Here is a 20257-nt window from a genome sequence, read left to right as displayed (position 1 = left end):
TGTTATTACCTGTTCCAGGATCTTCACTGTCAGCTCGTTTCTCGGGTCCTTATTTAATTGAAAAGAAAATAAGTGAAACTGACTATGTGCTTCAAACTCCTGATAGACAACGCCAATCTCGTGTGTGTCACATTAACATGTTGAAAGCTTACCACACCCGACCCATCACACAGTTAGATAGTTCAAAAACAGAGGAGGGTACTGCGGTCTCCTCTGCTACTACTGCGATGATAGTAGACTGTCATATTGATGATGTTGATGGATTGGAGTTGTGCAATACTCAACAGCAGTGTGTTAGATTGCCCAACTCAGAAATGCTGCTGTCTATCCAGTCAGGTCTGGTTCATTTAACGGATGGACAGGCCAATGATATTGTGAGGCTACTACACAGTTTTCCATGTCTCTTTAATGACGTTCCTACTCGCACAAACGTGTTGGAACATGACATTAATGTTGGAAATGCTACACCTATCAAGCAACACCCATATCGTATCAATGCTTCCAAGAGGAAGATGATGAGGGATGAGGTGAAATATTTGTTGGAGAATGACCTGGCTACGCCAAGTTCCAGCCCTTGGAGTTCTCCTTGCATTCTGGTGGTACGTCCAGGTTATGTACGGATTATCGAAAGGTGAATTCTGTCACAATGCCAGATTCGTACCCGTTACCCAGACTGGACGACTGTATCGACACTATTGGTGCTGCTAAGTATGTAATTAAGTTGGACCTCCTAAAAGGTTACTGGCAGGTTCCGTTAACTTCACGTGCTTCTGAGATTTCTGCCTTTGACCCCAGACAACTTCCTACAGTACTCAGTCATGGCTTTTGGGATGCGAAATGCACCAGCCACTTTCCAACGACTGGTTAACTCCGTGTTAGCTGGCGTTTCTAATTGTAGTGCATACCTTGATGACCTAGTGATTTATTCTTCTGAGTGGTCAGATCATGTTGACTCTCTAAGGGTAGTATGTGAACGGTTGGCAGCTGCTTCTCTAACCCTGAACTTGGCAAAGTGCGAGTTTGGGAAGGATACTGTTACCTATCTCTGCAAAGAGGTTGGCCATGGACAGGTGCGCCCTGTTGATGCCAAGGTCTTGGCTATAACTGCATTCCCTGCACCTACCACCAGACTCGAGCTACGCCACTTTTTAGGGATGGTTGGCTACTACCGTAGCTTCTGTAAAAATGTATCTGCGGTAGTTGCTCCATTGACCGATTTGCTCAGTCCGGCTAGATCATTTGTGTGGTCCCCTGATTGTAAGAGAGCTTTTGAATCTGCGAAAGCACTCTTATGTAGTACCCCTGTACTTGCTGCTCCAGATTTTGAACAACCGTTCAAGCTTGAGGTAGATGCTAGTGCCAGAGGGGCTGGTACTGTTCTACTGCAGCAGGAAGAGAGTGGAGTGGATCATCCTGTTTGTTATTTTCCCCGTAAATGTAATAAATGTCAAACAAACTATGCAACAATAGAACAAGAAGCTCTTGCTTTGTTGTTGGCTCTGCAATACTTTGAAGTATATATTGGTTCCAGTGCCCTACCAGTGATTTTATATACTGACCATAACCCCTTAGTTTTTCTCCACCGGATGTACAACCAGAACCAGCGCCTTATGCGTTGGGCGCTGAATGTACAAAATTATAAATTTGGAGATCCGCCACAAAGGGTTCTGATAATGTATTGGAAGATGCTTTGTCTCGTGTGTAAAAATGATTTTTGTATGTTTTGGGAGGTTGACTTTGTTGTTGATCTTGTGGGTTATTCATTGAAATACTGTAGTCGCAATCCCTAGGGTTGCTCTTTTAAGGGTGGGAGTGTTACGGATACCAGTATCCTGTGTGTGTATCCTGTGTTTTCTCTCCTTCTCCCCTCACAGGTGAAAATCATCACTCTCCAATCAGTCACCAATCCAATCATCAATCAGAAGACTCACCTCTTCCTGTTTCCTACCCTATCACAGTTCCTTTCCCTTGGTTTAAAAACCCTGTCAGTTGTTTGCTCTAGAGCTCAATCGCTCTGAAAATGCCATGTCTGTAGATCTCGCTGTTTCACTCTGTGTATTGAGCCATCTTTTGTTTGAGCACCTCCATAGCACTTTGTCATCACCTGTGAGTATTGTTTTTGGTTATGGTGTCTGTTTGCTGGTGGGAAAACAGGGAACCAAGACAAGTCGCCCATGGGCATACACTACCCGTAGGTAAACTTTGTTAAATACACTAGTTAAAACTGGGCAGACCACCCACTGTATTTTTGGTTAGTTAGCTGTTGTTAAAGTAGGCTAGTCTAGCTTAGGGGTGTTTTTGAATACTGGTTTCTTTCCTTGGGTCCAGCTCTGCCCCTTTTCCTGCTCCCCCCATTACCGTGTGTTTTACAATAAACCCTGAGTTTGACGGTAGATTTCAGTTGTCGTGGTTATTTCGTTCTCACTTTTACTTTGTCACCATTATAAATTGCATGAGTTATGTTACGGGTCTCATTACCATCCCCCCTAGACTGTCGGGCCAAAAGGGATTCGTAACACCGGGGTAGGGGTAGCCAGGTGGAAAGCACGGCCAGCCGTAGTGAAACGCTTATTCTCAATTATAGTGGATTTATCGGTGGTGACACTGTTTCCTAGCCTCAGTGGGCAGCTGGGAGGAGGAGGTACTCTTATTCTCCAGGGACTTTAGTGTCCCAGAACTTTTTTGAGTTTGTGCTACAAGGATGCAAATTTCTGTTTGAAAATGCTTGCCTTAGCTTTCCTAACTGCCGGGGTATATTGGTTCCTAACTTCCCTGAAATTGCATATCACGGGGGCTATTCGATGCTAATGCAGAACGCCACAGGATGTTTTTGTGCTGGTCAAGGGCAGTCAGGTCTGGAGTGAACCAAGGGCTATATCTGTTCCTGGTTCTACATTTTTTTTGAATGTGTCATGCTTATTTAAGATGGTGAGGAAGGCACTTTTAACCTGTTAGTCCTATAGGGGCAGTATTTCATTTTTGGATAAAAAGACGTGCCCGTTTTAAGCGCAATATTTTGTCACGAAAAGATGCTCGACTATGCTTGGAATTGATAGTTTTGGAAAGAAGACACTCTGACGTTTCCAGAACTGCAAAGATTTTCACTGAGTGCCATAGAACAAAATCTACAGGCAAAACCAAGATGTTTGAGTGACCAGGAAATCAACAGGATTTCTGGAGGCACGTTTTCCATGATCTCCTTATATGGCTGTGAATGCGACAGGAATGAACGGACACTTCCTATCGTTTCCCCCAGGTGTCTGCAGCATTGTGACGTATTTGTAGGCATATCATTGGAAGATTGACCATAAGAGCCTACAATTACCAAGTGTCCCGCACGGTGTCTGCGTGGAAATTGGTGCGCAAAAGTCAGGTACCAGTATTTTTCCATCCGAATCAGAGAAGAATGCACGCTTCCAGGGAAGGCATTTCAATGAAGAGATATATGACAAAACACCTTGAGGATTGATTCAAACAATGTTTTCCATGTTTCAGTCGATATTATGGAGTTAATTCGGAAAAAGTTTGACGTTTAGGTGACTGAATTTTCGGTTAGTTTCGGTAGCCAAATGCATAGTAACAAAACGGAACGTTGTGTCCTACACAAGCATCTTTCAGGAAAAACTGGACATCTGCTATGTAACTGAGAGTCTCCTCATTGAAACATCTGAAGTTCTTCAAAGGTAAATTATTTTATTTGATCCCTTTGCTGGTTTTTGTGAATGTTGCGTGCTAAATGCTAACGCTAAATGCTAAGCTAGCTATCACCACTCTTACACAAATTATTGATTTTCTCTGGTTCTAAAGCATATTTTGAAAATCTGAGACGACAGGATTGTTAAGAAAAGGATAAGCTTGAGGACAGGCATATTTATTTCATTTCATTTGCAATTTTCAGAAATCGCTAATGTTGCGTTATGGTAATGAGCTTGAGGCTGTAGTCACGATCCCGCATGCGGGATGGGGCGGCCTAAGAGGTTAAAGAATAACCAGGGATCCTCTACTGACGGGATGAGATCAATATCTTTCCAGGATACCCGGGCCAGGTCGATAAAGGCCTGCTCGCTGAAGTGTTTTAGGGAGTGTTTGCCAGTGATGATGGGTGGTAGTTTGACCGCAGACCCATTGCAGATAGAGGCAATGAGGCAGTGATCGCTGAGGTCTTGGTTGAAATCAGCATAGGTGTATTTGGAGGGCAAGTTGGTCAGGAGGACATCTATGAGGGTGCCCATGTTTACTGACTTGGGGTTGTACCTGGTAGGTTCATTGCTAATTCGTGTGAGATTGAGGGCATCAAGCTTAGATTGTAGGATGGTCAGGGTGTTAAGCATGTCCCAGTTTAGGTCACCTAGCGCCGCGAGCTCTGAAGGTAGATGGGGGGGGGGGGGCAATCAATTCACATGGTGTCCAGGGCACAGCTGGGGGCAGAGGGTGGTCTATAGCAAGCAGCAACGATGAAAGACTTGTTTCTGGAAAGGTGGATTTAAAAAAATAGAAACTTGAATTGTTTGGGTACAGACCTGGATTGTAAGACAGAACTCTGCAGGCTAACTCCGCCCCCTTTGGCAGTTCTATCTTGTCGGAAAATGTTATAGTTAGGGATGAAAATTTCAGGGTTTTTGGTCTTCCTAAGCCAGGATTCAGACACGGCTAGGACATCCGGGTTGGCAGAGTGTGCTAAAGCAGTGAATAAAACAAACTTAGAGGAGTCTTCTAACGTTAACATGCATGAAACCAAAGCTTTTACGGTTACAGAAGTCAACAAATGAGAGCACCTGGGGAATAGGAGTGGAGTTAGGCACTGCAGGGCCTGGATTAACCTCTACATCACCAGAGGAGGAGTAGGACAAGGGTACGGCTAAAGGCTATAAGAACTGGTCGTCTAGTATGTTCGGAACAGAGAGTAAAAGGAGCAGGTTTCTGGGGGCGATAGAATATATTCATGGCATAATGTACAGACAAAGGTGTGGTAGGATGTGAATACATTGGAGGTAAACTTAGGCATTGTGTGATGATGAGAGAGATATTGTCTCTAGAAACATTTAAACCAGCTGATGTCACAGCATGTTTGGGAGGTGGAACTAAAGGGTTGGCTAAGGCGTATTGAGCAGGGCTAGAGGCTCTACAGTGAAATAAGACAATCACTAACCAGAACAACAAATAAAATACTATATTGTTCTTGTGAGAACATGTCACCCTATATATACCATCATTGTTCATAACATTAAGTTGCTGGAAGAATAATTGTCATTTTTTTGGCAGCAGGGTGGAGGCACATTTATTTTATATATTTATTTGTTCCCAATTTCATGGAATCCAATTGGTAGTTAGTCTTGTCCGTACGGGAGATGCAGCGATGGGACTCGGGAGAGGCGACGGTCGAGAGCCGCACGTCCACCGTAACACGACCCAGCCAAGCCGCACGGCTTCTTGACACAATGCCCGCTTAACCTAGAAGCCAGCCGCACCAATGCGTCAGAGGAAACCCTGTACACTTGGCGACCGTGTCAGCGTGCATGCGCCTGGCCCGACAACGAAGTTGCTAGAGCGCGATGTGACTCGTAGCCATTGTTTTGACAAAAAAATGTTTAAAAAAATAGGCTAATTAGTGAATTGGATTTGATTACTAATTAAATGTTACAAAATTAACATGGTAGAGTGTTGGTCAAGTATTAACAGTAAATTGTTCGCCCTGGACAGGAGCACAGAAAACAAGTCTACACATTTTTATCGTCAGTTTTAGCCAGGAAAAATATATTGTTGACAGTATTTTACATTATAGCTATTGTTGACAAGATTAACACTATGGCGAGCATGTTGTCTTGTAAGAAGTCTCCTGTGGGTAATTATATATGACCTGGTACTGTAAACTGGTTCTACTCACTGTGCTTTTGTCCTTCAGCAGTTTCTCAATGACTTCTATCAGGAGCTCCTTCTGATCCTGGTCCAGGCTGAGGAGCAGGAGGAAAGCTTTGATACAACTCCAAGGTCCAAACACACACACAGAAAAACACTCACGCGTGCACAAACACACCCACCCACACCCTACCTGTAGAGTTTCTGGATGGCGTGGGCGGATGTTTTCCTGACGTAAGGGGACATGTCGGAGGCAGCATCCTTGATGGCCAGCATCATGATGGGAACGATGATTGGGACTCTGATACTGGACAGAACCCTGAGAGCACTGGCTCTGATCAGCTGGTTAGGGTCCTGGTAGAGGGAGAGAGCCGGTATTAGTATTATCTACACCTTGAGACAGAGGAAAGTAAAATAGAAAGAAAGGAATGGAGACCAATCATGTGGTGAGATCCTGACGACATGATACAGCACTACACAAAAACGACATCACACCCACCCACACAGGTAGGAAGTGAAGCATGGTATGGAGCTAGCAGGGGTTGAAAGTAGTTTTCCAGCTATGGTGTATGATGATGGGGTGGCCTCTAAAAACACTATTGTTGGCCCGTGACCTCACAGAGACAGACTCTTTAACGGCTCAATACTTTTCCACAACACACACACCTTTAAACACATGCATACACACACCAAACATGACACTTTCATCTAAGAGTAAAAGTGTGTGGGAATTCAAATGGTAGAACCCTTAGCATCAAAGCCCGATGCGCGCACATACACACACACACGTTACCTTGAGGGCCCTCTGAAAGGTGCTGATGGACAGTAGAGCCAGGTCCTGCTGCTCCTCTGCATACCTCACCAGGTACACATACACCAACTTCTTCAGCTGGAAAACACACATACTTTGAATTAGTCATTAATACACCCTTATTTTTAGACAAATCCTAAATCCATTCATTAGCGTTCGGGTTGAGCACAGACCGTCCACATTGCAGAATGTGTAGGTAACACTATTCTTTGACAGTGGAGAGAACAGTGCTTTGGCTAGATGTCAGATGTACGTCTTGATTTAGTTGTTTTAAAGGGGGAAAGCGGAGGATGAAAGTGTTCCTGTTTGATATTATAACAGTCTAGATCCATGTTGTTTCAGGGAGAGCAGAGAATGAGCAAAACTATCTTTTGTTTGAATTCAGAAAGTTTCAGTAGCGTTATCTCTTCCTCCCTTCCTCACTCTCCCCTGTCCTCCCCTCCCTTGCTTCTCCCTTCACACGTAGGAGACTGAGCTAATATTTGTCCAGTGTCCGACTGGGGGTTAAAGGTTGGCCCTTTCATGATTCACCAGTGTTATTCGGTGTGTGTACGGGGAGGTTCAGCTGTGGTGAAACAGTTCTCAATCACTGCAGTAATTAGTGGGTGAATTAACAGCATTAATGACTAAGAGGGGACATATAACCCATCTTGCCTAGTTAAGGGAATCACACATCATATTGACAACATCACAGAAAATAGATGTTAACTAGGAATACTAATCAAATAAGCTAGTGATTGAATATCCATTAGATCAGTCATATAGTCTAGCCCTTCCTCCCCCCATACTACCCTCGTTTTCCCACTCATACACACACCTCCAGTATGTCTCGTATCAGGGTGTTGTTTCTAGAACTAGTTGAGGAAAACAAAGCATCCTGATATTAAATCACATAATTTCTTCAATACTGTGTCCTGTGCTGCTTTCTGATTAGAAACAATCAATAACACACAGCACTACACAGGCCTGCAGTGGAGAGAACAAACAGGAGGGGGGGGGGGGTGGAAAGAGGTGAAGACAGACAGAGATGCAGAGGCCCAGAGAGAGATCTACCACTACCCTAGCAGCTGGTGTGTGTGAGGGTGGAGAGGGAGGACGTGACCATGGGCTCTCCTCTGCCAATTACCCCCACAAACCTGCTCCAGTTCCCTACCATTGGCTGCCCTGTCTCACACACACACACCCTTTCGTACTGCCTGTTTATTCTCCTGATCAATATTACCAGGAGTGGGGAACTCATCTGGCCGGGCAGTGGTTCTGTGGTCTCATACTTGCAGTGAGGAGATGTCCTCTGTGTTCTTTTAGATAGAGCCTTCTAAATGTTTTCAACCATGTTGTGCAAATAGAATGAATGCTCAGTGTGTGTGGTGAGGCCCTACCTCTATATTCTTACTAGCCACGTTCTTCACCACTGCTGGGAACAGCTCAGAGGCATTCTTCCCCTTTGCGATCAGCTGTAGACAGAAAATCACTTACATGTTTCACCACAGTATTCAATTGACTATTTTATTGTCAATATCATACTACAGCAATGTACTGCATCTATTTAAACTTTTTTCAAAGAAGGATTTAAAAAAAAAAAAGTTAAGTAAATGAATTGAGACTATAAAACTGAAGTACACTTGAATTGAGTTTGCAGTGCACTTAGCTGATGTGCACTTATCAGGCTTGGAATGTGTGTATAGGTTCTACTACTCACCCCAACAACCCTCTTCATGGCCTCCAGTTTAAGCGACTCCTTGTTGCTCTCAAGCATCTCTTTAAGGTCTTCATTCCTGGAGGTGGAGAAAGAGATTAGAAAATGTACAATACGCTATTTAATATTATCACACGGCTTACTCAATTAGCAGATGCGCTTTTGTACACCAGACCACTCTCACTGATGTAGTCAGGAATGGATTTTTTTGAACCTTTATCTAACTAGGCAAGTCAGTTAAGAACAACAAACAAATTATTTTCAATGACTGCCTAGGAAGTGGGTTAACTGCCTGTTCAACAACAGATTTGTACCTTGTCAGCTCGGGGGTTTGAACTTGCAATCTTCCGGTTACATTTACATTTTACATTTAAGTCATTTAGCAGACGCTCTTATCCAGAGCGACTCTAACCACTAGGCTACCCTGTCGCAACGATTAATGAATTTCATTAACTTAAGAATGGAAAACTGTGGTGCACAGAGTTTGACTTGGAAATTGTGTTTGCATAGTCAACTTAGACACACACTTACCCCAACAGACATGCCACCAGGGGTCTTTTCGCAGTCCCCAGGTCCAGAACAAATTCAAGGAAACATACAGTATTATAAAGAGCCATGATTGCATGGAACTCCCATCTTATATAGCGCAAGTTAACATCAAACCTGTTTTTTTGTGTGTTTTTTTTAACGAATAAAGCAACACCTCACGGCACAACGCCCCTCCCCGTGTGACTTACTTGTTGTGTATGTACTGACATGTATGTGTAACTGTTCATGTTTTTATATCTACGTAAATTGTAAAGTATTTTGTCTGTAATGTCTTTTTAGTCCCTAGTAAGACTAGATGTCCCCAATGGCGTCGGCTAATGTGGATCCTAATAAGTCAAAACAAATAAATCAAATTAAACAACATGAGGGAGAGAGGGGGATGGGTAGAGAGAATGAAAAACACAACTTAACCATATTAGGTGTTGTTACCAGGCGCAGAGAAAGCAATGTCAGGTCGTGAGTGACTCACAATGTCACAATCAACTAATCACTAATCACTAATCAGCTAGTGATCAGGAAACGCTAGGCTACTTGGTAAACTTGAAGACACACATCACAAGCAAGTGCCAAGACTCACACTTCTGTACAGTACCCTTTGGTGTGTGTCTCATCGGGGCCTCCATTGGTGTGTGTGTGTGGTGTGAGGTGCTGCTCCTCCTGGCTGAGTTCAGTCTTTAAGGTGAGCTGGAGGTTCTCAGCAGACACCAGAGCTGTCCTCACAGCCCCTGCTGCCTCAGAACGCAGCACAGAGAAACCCCGGTGACCATTCATACTGCTACAGTTTCTACAGGCCTGTCTGTTGCTCTCCTCTCTCTGTCAGTCTTCCTCACTCTTCTTTCTCCACTTCTGTCAGTAGGTAAGAGGAGACACAGGATGCCCTTGCAGCTGGCTAAACCTCTGGCCCTCTCCCTGGCACAGACAGCTCCCCCTGGTCATCCAGTTATACTCTGTTCTGCTTTATTTCAGTCCTGTGACTCCAGGCGTTTCCTGCCTGTCATCTCGCTCTTGCTTTCTCTCTCTCTCTTTCTCACTGTCTCTCTCTCACTCCCCAGCTCTCCTTCTCTCTAGCTTTCTCTCCCTCTCTCCACCTCTAGCTCTCTCCCTCTCTCCACCTCTAGCTCTCTTTCTCCCTAGCTCTCTCTCTCTCTTTCTCCCTAGCTCTCTCTCTCTCTTTCTCCCTAGCTCTCTCTTTCTCCCCAGCTCTCTCTCTCTCTTTCTCCCCAGCTCTCTCTCTTTCTCCCCAGCTCTCTCACATCAGGCTACTAAACTAATGAGCACCATCTTAGCTCGATGTCGATAGAGGGAGTTGCAAGTTGAAGTTGCCCTCTTTGCAGACTACTAGTATGACTCAGTCTTCACTGTTTTAAATCCAATTTGGAGAAGGGATGAAGTTCCCTGTCTGACAGATCCTTGGCCCACCAGACAATGGCTTCTTCCGCTTCTCCTACTCTTCTCTGGACATAGATTAGTTCTCTGTCCGTGTGTAGCTGTAGGGTGGTAGCTCAGTTGGTTCTCTCTGCCAGAGTCAGTGCTTGTAGGGTGGTAGTTTAGTTCTCTGTGTCTCTGCCTGTGACTGTGGCCACTTCCCTCTAGGGGAAACGGGAGGGCCTTATCAGCCTCAGGGTAAACACACAGAAGCTTTCACCACCTCTGTCCACAGCACAATACACCACTTTACACCCACGCCTGCCTTGTGCCCTCCCAGGGAACTGCTGCCAGGGCTGGGCTAGATAAAGGCCCTGCCAGCCTCACACACTGCCAGGGGAACCACAGAGTTAGGACAACACCCAACATCTATACATGTCATTCTTCACATTTCAACCAGCCTAGTCTCTTTTCCTAGGTTTTTAATTCTGGGAAGCGATTCTACAAATCAACCAGCCCTGAGAAAGCTATGGTAATTCACTCACATAACGACCAGCAGGATAAGGTGCTGTAAACTGCTCCAATCAGCTGGTTTATTAGCTGCCGTTACATAGGCTACTATTGTCTGCCATTAATTTCAAAGTTTAACTAACTCTATGGACAAGGACTATTTTGAACAATTTACATAGAACATTTAACAAAAAAACATTTACTGGAAGAACTGTGCAGATGCAAAGTTTAGTAACAGAATTACAGTAAAATCTACCTCACTTTTTTTATGCGACCAAAAAAACATATCTGCTTTGAATTATGACTCAAAGATGTCTGCAGAAAGAATGGGGTTTCAGCTAAAAGTTAGAATTTATTTTGATTATGGATTTACATTTGGTAATGGAATTACATCATGGTCCCTGTTCTGTACTATCCAGAAATGCATAATTATGGATATGAATATCATTGTCTTCATGGTGATGTATTCCGAATAGGTATACAAAGGTAGAAATTAGGGACGCAAATTTTGTTCGATTTTGCTGCCGACTAACTGTAAACACTTAACAGTAAATTAACAAAAAATCCAAAAACAGTCATGTGACCGACTGATTCAAATCAGTCTCGGGTAGAAAATTTGAAATGGTGTCTTTAATTTTTATACATTGGATTGGTAGAGACAGAGCTACAAAATGGTATATCATACACTACAGTTGAGGAACAATGGGAAAGTAATTCTGCTTTGAAAGTTGATAAAGTTGTAAACTGACTTTGGAGAAGATGGCCTTTTAATTTTTTGGTACTACTACTGGAGAGCCCTTCTTTGTCTACACCCTTTCAGCATTGTTTGCACCCTCTTAAACTGTAGACCCTCCCATCTCTTTAACAGCAGCAGTCAAGCACCCAAGCTAACTTTCTAGCTACTTCCAGACATAAATATGAGAACAGCTCACTGAACATTTCCAGCAGAGCTGGTTAGGCTGTTTTCATGTTATCCAGAGCGTTGGTGTCTAATTGTGCTGCTGGCAACAATTATATTACAAATATTTCCCGACGTTTACTGACACCAGCCATATTCAACGGGTGTTGAGCGTTTGTAAATTCATCAGTTATTCTGCGCTTTGGCACACTCAGATGTGAGTGCTCTGAAATCGGTGTAGATGGCCAGACTGAATTTACGAACGCACCCGAAATGGTTACTTGCAAAGTGGAGTCTTCTGTTAGCTAGCTAGCTAAACCATAATCCCAACTCATGACGTTACTACCCTGCATGAATATGCAGGTAGCTAACCACCCAGGTTCAATGTTAACTAGCTAACATTAGGCTATACCTAGCTAAGCAAATGGCTCAGATACCAGGAGTGTCATACACATACACCAACTATAAATGAAAATACTTTGTCAAAATTAGAAATGTGTAATATCTGAAAATGTAGCTAGCTAGACTACCTTACCCATGGTCTGAAATTGGAGTGGATAGCCAGAGAGAATATACCAGCTAGTACGTCTCAACAATTGTTGCAGTGACATTCTATTGAAATGGTTACTTGCATAATGGAGTCTTTTGTTAAGACATGTAGCTAGCTAAACAATTAAGCATAACATTTCTACCCTGCATGAATCTGCAGGTAGCTAACCAACCAGGTTCAATGTTAGCTAGCTAACATTTACATTTAAGTCATTTAGCAGACGCTCTTATCCAGAGCGACTTACAAATTAGGCTATAAGTAGCCAAGCAAATGGCTCTGAGATACAAATAATATGATCGTACAGATAACATTAGCTAGCGAGCCAGCCAGCTAACGTTAACTAGCTAACAGTACACTTTAAATTGAAATTAAAGCACGTTTGCCAAAATTGGAAATGTGTAATATCTGAAAATGTAGCTAGCTAGACTATCTTACCTGCATACATCATGGATGGGCGCGTCTCCTGTCGGATGCCATGGTTGCCCTTAGTTTGAAGATGTGATCAAGAGACAGGCGTTTTCTCCATCTCCTTAGCTATCATACTCAAATTCCACTGATTTCAAAAATCGGTCCTCCAGAAAGTGGAGAGCAACACGTATGCAGTTTTACTACACAATACAATTATTTTTTATTAAAGCAGTCTTAGACAGGATTACCTAGACAAACAGAACAGCTCAAATAGACAGAGGCGTGCTATATGGCAGACACAATCCAAACTCATCTCTCGGCAAGTCCAGCCCACTCTATCTCAGCCAATTACGGCTAGCAGGAAGGTTGGAGCCATTTTTTCTGTGGCTAAACCAACTAGGCTTGTAATTTAACCATTTTATTTGTATTTACAGATGGCATACAAGTTTGCTATTAAGGTACATGAGTTCTGTGCTTTACTGTACTCCACTTTTCTGTACTATTCTTTACAGTACTCTATTGTTTTGTCCAAACGTGTGAAACATAGACGTCCATGATTGGTTGACTTTTCAACGTCCATGGACTTCCGGTGCTCAGTGGGTGAGGGTGCATGCTACAGTAAATGCAAAGAGGGTAGGTCACCCTCAATGTGAGCAAGACAAAGGAGCTTATCATGGACTACAGGAAAAGGCGGGACAAACAGGTCCCCATTAACATCGACGGGGCTGTAGTGGAGCGGGTCGAGAGTTTCAAGTTCCTTGGTGTCCACATCACCAACGAATGATCATGATCCAAACATACCAAGACAGTCGTAGTCGTGTAGAGGGCACGACAACACCTTTTCCCCCTCAGGAGACTGAAAAGGTTTGTCATGGGTCCCTAGATCCTCAAAAGGTTCTTCAGCTGCACCAGTGAGAGCATCCTGACCAGTTGCATCACCGCCTGGTATGGCAACTGCTCGGCATCTGTCCGTAAGGTGCAACAAAGGGTAGTGCGAACGGCCCAGTACATCACTGGGGCCAAGCTTCCTGCCATCCAGGACCTATATACCCAGGCGGTGTCAGAGGAAAGCTCATAAAATTGTCAGACTCCAGTCACCCAAGTTATAGACTGTTTTCTCTGCTACCGCACAGCAAGCGGTACCAGAGCACCAAGTCTTGGACCAAAAGGCTTCTCAACAACTTCTACCCCCAAGCCATTAGACTGCTGAACTCATAAAAATCGCCAGGTTACCTCAATTGTACAGGTTACCTCAACTAGCCTGTACCCCTGCACACTGACTCGGTACCGGTGCCCCCTGTATATAGCCTCGTATTGTAATTCTTAGTGTTACTTTTTATTATTACTTTTTTATTTTTAGCCTACTTGGTAATTATGTTCTTCTTCTTGAACTGCACTGTTGGTTAACAGCTTGTAAGTAAGCATTTCACGGTAAAGTCTACAATTGTATTTGGCACATGTGGCAAATAAAGTTTGATTTGATTTGTTAGGTGTCATGGTATGTGTCAGTAAGAGCCAGGAGATGAGACATTAACTGAAGAGAGGGAGGAGACAGCGTGGAAGGGAGAGCGAGAGGGAGACTTATCAGTCTTGCTTTGACCACCAGATGACAGAAAGTTGAGAAGAAAAAAAACATAACAGTATGCCAGTGGAAAGGAGGACAGTAGCAGGTGACCCAACTGGTTTGTGACTACTATGATTAGCGATTTGGTAACAGAATTACAAGTTTTAATTACTTAATAATTCATAAACAAGCTTAACATCAGTAAAAACACTAACTAATTGGTACAGTAGTCTATCTTTACGTGTTACTTCTGAACTTTCATTAGAAATGTTTAAATATCTTAAAGATGTGGGTTTTTGGTAAGGAATTACAAGGCTCAAGGCAATGTTTCTTAAACTTCAAAACAATAATAATTTTTAATTACAATTATAATAATTTCTCCAAAATGAAATATAAGTGTTGATATTAGTTGGCAGGGGTATTTGTGTTTCAATGTATTTCTAATACCCTTCAAGACTTTCTTTAATATTTCTAAAACCCCTTTTCCATCTGTTTGACCAGAAATTAAAGCCTTTGCGTATTCCAAATTTCTAGGATGGGAAGTTGAAAAATGCACATATGCTTTAGTAAAAAAAAATTGGTGCAGAGGTCCTTTAAAATGGAAATGCCCGCCCCATTGAACTAAACCAGGTCCTCATTAAATCCCTATAACATGGGAGACTGAACCACAATAAAATAACATGGCGTTTTAGGAAGCAGCTGATTACTTGAGGACAACCAGACAGTCAGTCACATGTTGCTGTGCTGTGATGCAGAGAAGCAGAGTAGACCATGAGGTAACAAGAGCCCAGGCTAATCAGCATAATCTACAGGAATGTGGCTTTGCCCCTGACTGTGTCACACGACAAACATTATTTAAAACCGCAAACGGACTAATTTTATTTCATTGGAGAACGCCGACTCAGACAAAGGCCATCTATTAACTTCTTATATGGCTGGGGACAGTATTGAGTAGCTTGGATGAATAAGGAGCCCAGAGTAAACTGCCTGCTACTCAGTCCCAGAAGCTAAGATATGCATATTATCAGTATATTTGGATAGAAAACTCTGAAGTTTCTAAAACTGTTTGAATGATGTCTGTGTGTATAACATAACTTATATGGCAGGCAAAAACCTGAGAGAAAATCCAACCAGGAAGTGAGAAATCTGAGGTTTGTAGTTTTTCAACTCTTGGCCTATCAAATACACAGTGGGATATTGGTCATGTTGCACTTCCTAAGGCTTCCACTAGATGGCAACTGTCTTTAGAACCTTGTTTGATGCTGAAGGAGGGGGGAATGGGAGCTGAATTAGTCAGGGCTCTGGCAGAGTGCCATGAGCTGGCCACGCTCGTTCACGTGAGAGCGAGCTCTGTTCCATTGCATTTCTACCATCAAAGGAATTCTCCCGTCGGAACATTATTGAAGATTTATGTTAAAAACATCCTAAAGATTGATTCTATACTTCGTTTGACATGATTCTATACTTCGTTTGACATGTTTATACGACCTGTAATATAGCTTTTTGGACTTTCGTCCATACTTTCTGCTGGACTTGCACGCGCGTCGTGAGTTTGTATTTGTTTACCAAACACGCTAACAAAAGAAGGTATTTGGACATAAACAATGGACATTATCGAACAAAACAAACATTTATTGTGGAACTGGGAATCCTGGGAGTGCATTCTGATGAAGATCATCAAAGGTAAGTGAACATTTATAATGCTATTCCTGACTTCTGTTGACTACACAAAATGGCGGATATCTGTTTGGGTTGTTTTGGTCTCTGAGTGCCGGACTCAGATTATAAAATGGTCTGCTTTTTCCATAAAGTAAAAACAAAATCTGACACAGCGGTTGCATTAAGGAGAAGTGTATCTATAATTATGTGCATAATAGTTGTATCTTTTATCAGTGTTTATTATGAGTATTTCTGTAAATTGATGTCTCTAAAATCACCAGATGTTTTGGAACTACTGAACGTAACGCGCCAATGTAAACAGATTATTTTATATAAATATGAACTTTATCAAACAAAACATGTATTGTGTAACATGAAGTCCTATGAGTGTCATCTGATGAAGATCATCAAAGGTTAGTGATTCATTTGATCTATATTTCTGCTTTTTGTGGCTCCACTCTTTGGCTGGAAAAATTGCTGTTTTTCTGTGACTTGGCTCTTACCTAACATAATCGTTTGCTTTAGCTGTAAAGCCTTTTTGAAATTGGACACTGTGGTGGGACTAACAAGAAGTGTATCTTTAAAATGGTGTAAATTACTTGTATGTTTGAGGAATTTGAATTATGAGATTTCTGTTGTTTTGAATTTGGCGCCCTGCACTTTCACTGGCTGTTGTCATATCGATCCCATTAACGGGATCTCAGCCCAAAGAGGTTTTTAATATCTTTGAGCAAAAAGGTGCAAGAGAGGATTAAGTTTACTGCCAATAAATGAATAACAAAGGTAAGTTAAAAAAAAATACAAAAACTATCAGTGATTCACTGCTTTCTGATTTACCATTCAAGTCTGCCATCTAGTGTTATGGTACAACCATTGCAAGATAGAGAACTACACAGAGCAACATTCTCAGAAATCAATCTTCCAGTAAGTCTTAAACTATTAAATGGGATAAAACCTTCACCTACCCTATGCTAACACCCATTCAATCAATACAGATATACGAGAGGTGTGGGGCTAGTGAGTTGGTTTAATACAACAATGCTATCGGTCACTGACTTGAGTTTGGGAAGTTCCGGAAAAACCCCTCTTCATTTGAACAATATAATGTAAAGGGAATTAATGCCTTTGAAAGACTGAGTTAATGTATGAATGCCTGCCATAAGCCATGGTTAGGTTATTAGCTTGATAATCCTTTAGGACAGACTCCCTATTAGATCTCAGAGTAAAGCCTAGGTATCATGTGTCACAGTTTGTAGAGAAAGAGTGGAATCATTCACATCCAGGCATCCCCCCCCCCCTCACTGAGGGCCACACCACATTAAACATTAGGCTGACAAGTCACTGCTTGATGGAAACTGAGATAGTTGAAGCTGTTCTACTGTCTGCGGCTAAACAGAGCAACAATAGGCTACATGGAACACTGAAGAACAGATATAAGTAGAGACATGCCAGACATACCAGTAGACATTACATTATATGATGGCATTTGCACAGCACAAACATTTTCAATGAAACCTTTATACTAGTACCTCTTAAAACTGCTAGAATGATTAGTCTACATGGGAAATAGGCCCAATTGTAGAGACAAACTAACAGTGGCTAATTCAGCTTCAAAGATACTCCGGTTGAATTCAATTTAATAATGGCTGACTGTCTGTGAGACTTTGCGAGACAAAATAGCCTTGTCTGGAGCCAGCTGGGGAAAAGATTAGCCTACTGATAGTAAAATAATAACTGATCCCAACGCCCAGGGCATGGTTTGGGAAACACAGTTATCACTCTCAAATCATACAAATGAGTAACTAAACTATTGGGCTCATATTCAAGATCATAATGCATAAGATTAGGCTATACAAAACTGATCATAATTCAGCACACCTTCCCTGAGGTCCTACGTGAATACAGGCTCTGGTTTACAGTAAAGCCACATCATGACAACAGGATGGCCAAAATGATGATGGACTGCCCTCTAGTGGTATCATCACTTGACGCTGACAGCGGAGGACCACCTTGTACACTTTGTCAGTTCCATTTCATCTCTCTTTTTCAAATTTAAAGGTTCTGAATGGGTAGTTTAAAGGATTTACAAGTGTTGGTAATGTATAGAAGTGACTAGTTTATGTTAGTGAGAGGGGAAGATGTGGTATTTTTCTACAACTGAGGATAGCCTATGTGCATAGCACAGCAAGCATTATTTTGATGTAGCTATTCATTTAGAATAATCTGACGCAGTACAGCTCTACAACATAAAACGACGTGATGGTGTGTAACGTAAAATGTGTGCTAGTATTAAAAAGGGTGATTATATGTCATCTTTTTTTTGTTTATGTCAACATGTCTTCCACGCAAACTGCATCTTTGATAAGTGCTGGCTATCAACAAACGCGTTTTCAAGCCTGAAGCTACCATAAAATCTATTGCCAGCTAGACTAGCTAAAGATGCAACTGGGTTGACAGCTGTATATCTAGCTAGCTACCACCACCAGCCATGTTAGCTAGCTAATTACATTGAAAACATAGCTTACACAAGCAAGTTACTCAAATGCTTTCTAGCTAACTGGCTTACTTTTTAAAGTCGACGCTGAACAGGCCAAATCCAGCCCCAGCGTTGGAGGAGGTCGGGGTAGTCTCCTGCCCAACCTCCACCGCTGAATCAGTTCCTCCTTGGTCGCTGTACGACAAATTGTTCGTCGACATACTCAACATTTGACGTTTCGCAAGTGTACAGAAATGTTTATTGTGAAAAGCTAAACTATCGTAAAACAAAATTGCAGTCGTTGACAGTTTTATGATGCTAATTAGAAGGGGAAGCGATAAAAAAACTTTATCATGAACATGCAACTTTTTTCCCTCATCCATGCAAAACCGGAAGTATGAGTTGGATAAGTTTTAGTCACATGACAGGAGGGAATGATGAAGCACCTGACCACCCCGTTACCATGGTAAATATGGTCGCAAGCCAATCAAATTAGCTGAGGGGCGTATTCAATGACGCGCGTGCGCGCTAAACGAAAGTGGGATTTGTATTTTTGTTGCCGGACTGTTGATGCCCCATTTAAATTGAGAGCGTATGAGAACGTCTGTGACAGGGTTTTGTACATGCAGGAAGAGTCATGTATGCTTTTTTACATAATAATGTAGGCTAGGAGAAAATATAATGATATCAACATTATGTCAAATTGTCAATTGTAATAACCTATGGAACTCTTTATACCTTGGAAGGAGGGAGGGAGTAGGTCTTTATAAACGTATTACTTGGTTCAGTGGTCTAAGGCACTGCATCTCAGTGCAAGAGATGACACACAGTCCCTGGTTTGAATCCAGGCTGAATCACATCCAGCTATGATTGGGAGTCCCATAGGGCAGTGCCCAATGTCGGCCGGGTTTGGCCGGGGTAGGCCATCATTGTAAATAAGAATTAGTTTTTAACTGACTTGCCTAGTTAAATAAAGGTGAAAATATATATACATATATATATATATATATATATATATATATATTACTAACCCAGAGCATGGTGTTACAGGCACGCAGTCGCAGCTACACTGTGTGTCAGGTGGGCATTCCAACACTCTAACAAAGACACCAATAGATACTCAAGTGCTACACCACCAGGTGATGTGTATGTGTAATGACGTTAATACCACATTTCACATGTTCACAATAATTTGATTTTCAAATGCATGGGAAACTAAGTATTTAACACTAGAGTATTTTACTGTGAGTCTTTCAGTTGTCTTTTAAAAACAATTTATATCACTGTTCTTTTTTTTCTTGTTCGGAGATCAAATTTGAAGCAGCTTGGAAGCCTTGCATGCCTCTGAATGAGGTCCTTCTCTCCATCGTAGTGAACCAACACATCTGATGACTGCATCAGTTTCTCTGATTTTGCAAGCGAAGCCTCCAGCTCTCGCCCCCACAGTAGTGTTTGAAGCGATGCTAACACTGTTGACAAGTTTGGGAAAACCCTGTTATAATAGTTTAGCAGTCCCAAGCAAGCTTTTAACTCAGTCACATTTGTAGGAGCAGGTGCGTTCTGGATTGCTTGGACCTTGTCATTGAGTAAATGGATACTCGTGGCGTCCACTTTTTGTCCTAGGAACACTGCCTCGTTCCTCATGAAGGTACACTTACTCCACTTGAGACTTAAGCCTGCACTTTCCAATCTCTGTAGTACCTCAGTCAGCGTGCACAGATACTCCTGGTCACGCCTCCCCGTCACTAGGATGTCATCCAAGTAAATGGCAACGTGGAATTCCTTGAAGTACACCCTCGTTGGTGCTCTGAAAATTAGCAGGACTACTGGAGACACCAAAAGGTAAATGGTTATACATAAACAACCCTTTGTGTGTGTTTACTTTACAATACTTATTAGATTCCTCATCCAGAGT

The 20257-nt window shown here is 42.3% G+C and overlaps 1 protein-coding gene across 4 annotated transcripts in view; it reads right to left on the bottom strand.

Moving 5' to 3' along the window:
* LOC118371639 (AP-3 complex subunit beta-1) overlaps nucleotides 1-18746 on the bottom strand; it is a 100487-nt gene extending 81741 nt beyond the window's left edge. Inside the window, exons 1-6 of one of the 4 annotated variants that reach the window (XM_035757183.2) lie at nucleotides 18433-18746; nucleotides 8367-8442; nucleotides 8047-8121; nucleotides 6650-6745; nucleotides 6050-6210; nucleotides 5885-5951 (exon numbers count right to left, since the gene is read on the bottom strand). In XM_035757183.2, the coding sequence (XP_035613076.1) occupies nucleotides 5885-5951; nucleotides 6050-6210; nucleotides 6650-6745; nucleotides 8047-8121; nucleotides 8367-8442; nucleotides 18433-18725 (768 nt within the window). In that variant the 5' untranslated portion in view covers nucleotides 18726-18746. Of the gene's footprint in view, nucleotides 1-5884; nucleotides 5952-6049; nucleotides 6211-6649; nucleotides 6746-8046; nucleotides 8122-8366; nucleotides 8443-8894; nucleotides 9462-9489; nucleotides 10477-18432 lie in introns of those variants that run through there. The other 3 variants (XM_035757184.2, XM_035757185.2, XM_052525575.1) reach the window with 3 other exon arrangements.
* Between the last annotated feature and the right edge of the window lie 1511 nt (nucleotides 18747-20257).

The sequence above is a fragment of the Oncorhynchus keta genome, chromosome 9, assembly GCF_023373465.1.
Source record: "Oncorhynchus keta strain PuntledgeMale-10-30-2019 chromosome 9, Oket_V2, whole genome shotgun sequence".
Lineage (NCBI taxonomy): Eukaryota > Metazoa > Chordata > Actinopteri > Salmoniformes > Salmonidae > Oncorhynchus > Oncorhynchus keta.
The sequence above is the reverse complement of the archived record's forward strand: the minus strand, read 5'-3'. Positions and strand labels throughout refer to the sequence as shown.